The sequence below is a fragment of the Teleopsis dalmanni genome, chromosome X, assembly GCF_002237135.1.
Source record: "Teleopsis dalmanni isolate 2A chromosome X, ASM223713v2, whole genome shotgun sequence".
Lineage (NCBI taxonomy): Eukaryota > Metazoa > Arthropoda > Insecta > Diptera > Diopsidae > Teleopsis > Teleopsis dalmanni.
The window spans coordinates 26,268,582-26,275,379 of NC_051848.1; the positions used below are offsets into that span (position 1 = coordinate 26,268,582).

At 27.9% G+C, this 6,798-nt stretch overlaps 1 protein-coding gene across 1 annotated transcript; it reads right to left on the reverse strand.

Annotated features, from left to right (window-relative positions):
* Positions 1–2,664: 2,664 nt before the first annotated feature.
* LOC119689271 lies at positions 2,665–5,484 on the reverse strand. Its single transcript, XM_038104064.1, has 2 exons — positions 5,321–5,484; positions 2,665–3,921 (listed from the first exon to the last, which is right to left on the reverse strand). Exon 2 carries the CDS (start codon positions 3,836–3,838, stop codon positions 2,693–2,695), a length of 1,146 nt encoding a protein of 381 aa, XP_037959992.1. The 5' UTR covers positions 3,839–3,921; positions 5,321–5,484; the 3' UTR covers positions 2,665–2,692.
* Between the last annotated feature and the right edge of the window lie 1,314 nt (positions 5,485–6,798).

Below are 6,798 nucleotides of genomic sequence, written 5' to 3' on the forward strand. Positions count from 1 at the left end.
AGTCGCACTAATAAAAAAATTATTTAAATAAATATTACAATTCAGTTTACGTGGCGTATGATGAATTATTTGCTTTTGTGTTTTAAATGAGATGCAAGCGTTGCATGGGATTGCATATGTAATGTTTCATTATACAAAAGAAAATAATTAATATATATATTTTTTCGTGAATAAATATATATATAATTAACATATAAATATTAAAATATATCACAATTTTTTATAATGTCTAAACTAGTATTTTTTATTACAATATTATTTAAATTGGGGCTATCCAAAACTCGGCCCAGGGGCCACATGCAGTTCCCGACTAATATATATGCGGCCGGCAACATGTTTCTAATCTACCACAAATACGCAAATTTCCTTTGATATATTTTGATAAAATCACATTGTCATATTTTTATGGTATCCCAAAAAACTGAATTCAAATGAATAATTATCACCGTATTTTTTCTTCTTCAAAAAAAAGGAACATGGTATATATTATATGGTACATATATATATATATATATATATATGGTACATGGTGTATATTTGTTTCTGCGGCCCTCCCATTTAAGTGGTATCTGGCCCTGATTTAAACCATTAATAACTAATATCTATTTTTAAGAACTATTTCAAAAAGATTTTATAAAAAAATTTTATTTTTTACTTTTTAGATATATATTAAAATCAGGTACATGTAGGCTTATGCAGAATATGCTAAGCTAAGAATTAAGTGATTATATATACAATTTTATTTTGTGGGAATTTAATCAATTCATTCATATTTTGAAAGATAAAAAAACTAGAAAAAGACAAGTTCGTAGTAATGTTTCACATATATTAAAATAAAATAAATTGTGCTTACTCTGCATTCAGTTTTATTGAAATAGAATTTATACTAATTGAGAATTGTAAATCATAAGCACATTAAAAATGTAGTGGATATATTACATGTGTATAAAATATATTTTGAGAAAAATTTTTGTTTTCTTTATATTTATTCTATTGACAAAAAAGAGTCTTTTTGGAAAACATATTATTTTTAACTAATAATTATTATTCGCTTTATAAATTTTAAATAAAATATATACCATACAATCATATAATACTTCACAACTATATCTTCAGTTGATACTTTTTATTTTCACAAGATTCAAATAATAGCAACGGATTTTACTAATAAATGAAAATATTTAATATATATTCTATTTTATAATATTATAAATAGGTTTTAGAAAAACTAAAATGTGTTAAGTTCAATTTAAGTCTATGGAGTATACTTGTTGGGGAAAGAATATTGTTGGTTTGTTGGTTGATATATCTTTCATTATTTGTCTGGTTTTGATGAAAAATTTCATGCATGCTGTAAATGTAAGTAGAAGAAAGTTGAGTAAACAGACAATAGTTTTCTAAATTTTAGGGAATGCTTTCTAAATTTGTGATGTACACGTTGACCTGAAACATTTTAAACACTGTTGATAATGGAATACTATACCAGAATAATATTAAAGCTGCAATTAAACATTTGACTAAAGAAAGGAAGAAGAGAAATGATTTCAAAACATTTAACACTTTTTTATGAAAAACATATATAAAATATTTAGAACTTTAATAAACATAATTTCTTGATATTGCTATCCGTTAGATATTTCTAAATGAGTTCGCACAATTGTTAATTTAAAAAACTTTTACTTAAATTAATATGATTACCAACAAATAAAAAAAATTATATTTTACAATTATTAAAAAATATTTCCATTAAAAAATAGAAACGTCTTTCCGACATACTCTACCGATCGGTAAATTATTTTATAGCCTTGATTCTAAAGATCAACTATGTTTACATTTTAAAACAACAGAAGTAATTTTTTTTAAATTTTCATAAGAAAATCATATACTTCTTCGGGTCAGTTACCCCTAATCAACACTGACCCTAAGTTTCAAATCTGAATGGATATAAGCTCAATACGTGCTACTTGCAGTGTAAAAAACTATTTTCGAAAAATTATATACTAGATATATTTCAGTAAAGGCCACTCATGCTAAGTATTCAATGTAAGGTCAGCCAAAACTTTAATTAATTAAAAATGAAATTTGGGGTTTGTAGTTCAGTAGTATTTAAAATCTATTATATTTTAAGAGAACTTTATGTGGCTCTGCTAAACCGGAATTACATTCTCATAGAACTTATAGTGTTAGCTGGTAGTTTTATTCAGTTGTGGTAAGGTTTTTATGAAATCAGTGCTTTACTTAACGCTAAATTATTTTCCTCATAAATTAGTACATAAATATATTATGTACTATTATTAATGAAATTTTTACAGCAAACATATTTCCAACATTTAGCCTAAGAAAGTTCTGGTTTTAAACAATTTAACTGCTTTCTATATATTCTATAAAAAATTCAATAATATCTCTATTGATAATAAAAAAAATTGAAATAAATCGGAATATAACCCAATATATCTTTTACCAATTTTTTTCACAACATAATCGACATTCAAGAAAATAAAAAATCTATACAATTTGTACTTGTGTAAAAAACCCAATCTTTATTTACTTATACTGAGAGGAATGAATACTGCAATAATTTTTCTATTTTAATTAAATTATTTTAAAGCTTAATTGAAATTATAAGTAAAATCTTTCAAATAAATTAAATTTGTTGTCCGTAAATTATTTTATTTTAATTTTTTTAGTAAATTTAATCAATAAAATCATAAAAGTCAGAAAAGCGTTCGGCCATTTTACGTTCTCTAATGGCTTCGACTTTAAGTTTGAACAATAAATTTTTCCAGCGTCGACTTTTTTCACTTAAATCATCGCCTTCCTGATCATCACCATCGTAAAAATAATAGTCGTGTCCTACATCTGCATTATTGGCACTACTATTTTCAATACCATGGTAAGCTTTATAAACATCTGAGTGACGATATTCATTAAGAGCATCATTATACTTATCAGTTTCGCTTCTATAATGATTAAAGCAATTACTTCTTAAATAGTGATGATCAACAAACAAGGAAGCTGATTCAGGTAAATCGTAACCATAATAACTATATTCGTTACTTCTACCATGGCTTTCTTCGTCTTTAACGTTACAGTCAGGAGCCTTTCCTTTGCTATGGCATGGTTTTTCAGAACAGCTGTATGTGCAATTTGGCACTTCTGCTCCTGTAAACGCGTCCAAATTTTGTTTATATCGTTTACGAAGTTTTTGAAAGCTGTCCATATTAGGGAAATCATTTTTGGTAATATTTCTTGGAATTTTTTTTCTGGCCCCACCAATATATTGTGAGTTCGTAGTACTTGACATAGCCACATTTGAATCAACTATAATAGGAAGAGTATTTGCCTCCTCAATTATCTCCATGCAATCGTCAGCATCTTTATCTGTGGCACCAGCTTCAAGTCTTTTCAATGGATTTTTTTGAAATTCCAACAATATTTCAAGATTCTCTTCACCATTTAAATGAGAACTTTTTAATTTCACAACCATATCTTCTTTTTTTATTTTGTCGTGGTTTTTGATATACTTTTCCTCAAAGCTTAATTTTGACAGTAACTGTTCTACGGTTGGTGATTGTATGGCGTCACGTAGCATCAAGCAGAGAAACGTCTCCACGTTGATGACGAATGTGAATGTCTTCTCATTTCCTCTATTTTGAGCTTTCGTTGCTGCCAATCTGTTAACCAATGCCTTCAAAACACTTAGTGATTTCGAATAATTATTAAGTAAGAGATCACGGAAAATTGAATATTTTCCTATCGTATGTGAATCAACTGCACTTTTAGGTATGATCATAATCGCTTTTGCCAAGGAAGAATTTTGCTGTTTCATTGAGGCCATAATCAATAAAGAAAGTTAAAGCTTTGGAGGCAAGGGATTTCAAATGTAGTAATTTTAGGAAATAATGGGGTTTACCACAGAACCTTAAAATAAAAGGAATTTCAAAAAACTTTCATTAATTTTGTATATTGTATGTATTTATATACAGATTTCCTAACCAATAAAAATTTATAAATAAATTGTATTAATAAATATTTCTGACTTTAAACCATAATGACTTTTAAATTTTTCGAAATACTGAATCCAGTATTTCTTAAACTCACAATTACCGCAGAAGAATTTGCTTTTGCTCTATAAAGAAATTGGAGAGTAATAGAACTTGAATGCAGCAGTAGTGGCACCACAAATGGTTTCAAATGATGATCGCTTTTCGTTCTTGTTTTTCAATAGACGCAACAGAGTAAATGCGAATGTATATGGAAAGAAATTGAAAAGGTGGAGTTGTCTAAAGTCATGAGCAAACCAGATATTTCGGTGAGAGAGTAAATGTTTCAGCAAGATTGTACATATAAAGCAAATATCTACCGACAGTGGTTTAGAGTAAACGTTCCACACCTGATTTTGACTGCACAGTGTCATCCACGGTTAATAAATACAAATCAACCCAACTCCTCTGAAGAGTCCATAGTACAGGACAAAGCTACGGTCAGTGATAAAATTTATAGTTTTAGAAAAACAAAAAATCGAGGCAAAATTAGTAAGTTTAACATCCACTGAATCCTTCAACTTTCGAGACCATCGTTTTTAATTCGAATCATCTAATTAATTGTTAAGCACCCTTCTAAACATGGAAACAAATAACTAAACTAGACGATAAACGATAATAGCAACTGCTCAAATTACTATGTCCGACTAAGTTGACTTATTTCTTTTTGAAAACTTAAGATATAGCTTTTTTATAAAATACAATAAAACAGAATACAATTTATTTATTTATACCATGAGCATAGTCAAATGCGCCCTCCACCATTGTCTTCTGAAGAAATATTCAATGGTCATGACGATGTTTTGCATGATATTTTATAATGAAAAGAAAGGCAATGGATGAATGGTCCACCTAATGTAATAGATCGTCTGTAAGGTGAGATGTTTATAAGCAGGCTGTTATTGCACAGCAATTTAAATGAGATTTTAATCAACTTTTATTTTTCTTTCTTAATTCTTTTAAAGCGAATTACTTTCAATAGCTCCCCTGTCTCGCTTTTTGACGACGTCCATGTTATGAATCTGTTGTTACTAAATACAATTTATATAAAAACTAAGGTTTTATAAGTTAAAATTTTTTGATATAATTTACTTGTGCAAGTTTTAATGAATATGAAGACTCTAGATTTTTTAAAAAAATTATATAAAAAGATTTGCATTTTAGGTTTCAATATTCTTATCTTTATCAAATCTGTCAATAAATATTTGATTCCACATTAATATTAAATTTTGAAAATATTATTAAATAATAAAGAAATTACTAATTGTGGTACTTACAATCAACGTATTTCAGCTAGACACTAATTAAAGGAATTAAAGTTGATCGTAGATATTTTAGTTTGACTCTACGATCTTCTGCGCTTCCAAAAAATGACTTATATTAATGACGCATTCTGACTTCAACGGACGGATTTGGTAAACTTATCTACTACAGAAAATTTTTATTTATGAAACATAAAGTTTACTTTAATTCGTTAATAAAATTTTTTATTTTTGGTAATTCAAAGCCTACTAAATTTGTTTGTTGGTTCCTATTTCATACCAGTATAATAGACATATAAAAAAAGTTTGTTATTTATATACTATAAGCATATTAATTTTCCATTTTAAAGATTAGATTCTTCATAAATAAACTCTTAAGATAAACTAAATCCATCCATTCGATTCTCTGACTATTTCAACAGATTGTTTGTGTTTACTGATGTTTTACAGTCTGAGAGACTGTCAGGGAAGTACTCCACTAAAAATCAATTTCTCTTCTTGCCAAAGCTGGAGAGTCACAATTAAAATGCGTGATTAACTCCTGTTCGCCTTTCCGATGTTACCACATTAAGTGTTGAATAAAAAGAGCATTTTTCCTTCAAACCTTTCTATACACTAGTGTTCGAAAAGAGCTGTCATTTGCCAGGCAGTATAGACTCAATCAGTACTAATAACTCCTCAAGATATTGTGTCTTATTGTATGAAAGTCAGTTCAATTGAAATAGTTTATATTTATAAATGACTTTTAAATAATATCACAAAGAATTGAGGATTTATTAACTGGGACCAAATCGATACTACGTAACTAATTATTAACTAAGTTAGCTATTATTAGCTAACTTCTCTTAGTGGAATTAGCTGTGTTCAGGGGAACATATACGCATGAAAACGTTCTGAATGATCTGCTTTTTTAATCTCTTCAACGTACTTATGGCCGGAAACGTATATGAGAGTGATATCTGCAATTAATGGTGCCCTTTTTTTTTAAAAAATTCTATTAAATAAGTATTTATACTTAAACAGAAAGACCACTTTTCGTATAATAAAAGATACAATACATAAGGTGATTAAAGGCTGAAAACTATAAATTAAAATTCTTAAGACTTATACTTGCGTTTATACGAATATTTATTTACATCATTTACAAATATAACAACTTAATTTATTAATATCTAAATCAATATCTTTATATACAAAACTTTATGAAAAATGATTATTTCGTAATATACCATAGTTAAACTTTTTTATCTCTGGTAGTATGTCATACATATGTGTTCGCTCTGCTCGCTACATATTCATTCTTAGATTAAAATTAATCACGCTTTAATCAGATTACAACCCACATTTGTGCTGAGCTAGATTATCCTTCAACAGCCAACGACTTTACTCAATGTTACATCCTTGCGCTTATAACACATTGTGATAGACAAGTCATTGTCAATAAAATCAAAACTACATACATACGTACATAGTTGATATGACAGTGGCTGCAT

What these genes read in the sequence shown, in the direction of transcription:
- LOC119689271 (XM_038104064.1), bottom strand. Translation starts at nt 3,838, where the DNA reads ATGGCCTCAATGAAACAGCAAAATTCTTCCTTGGCAAAAGCGATTATG.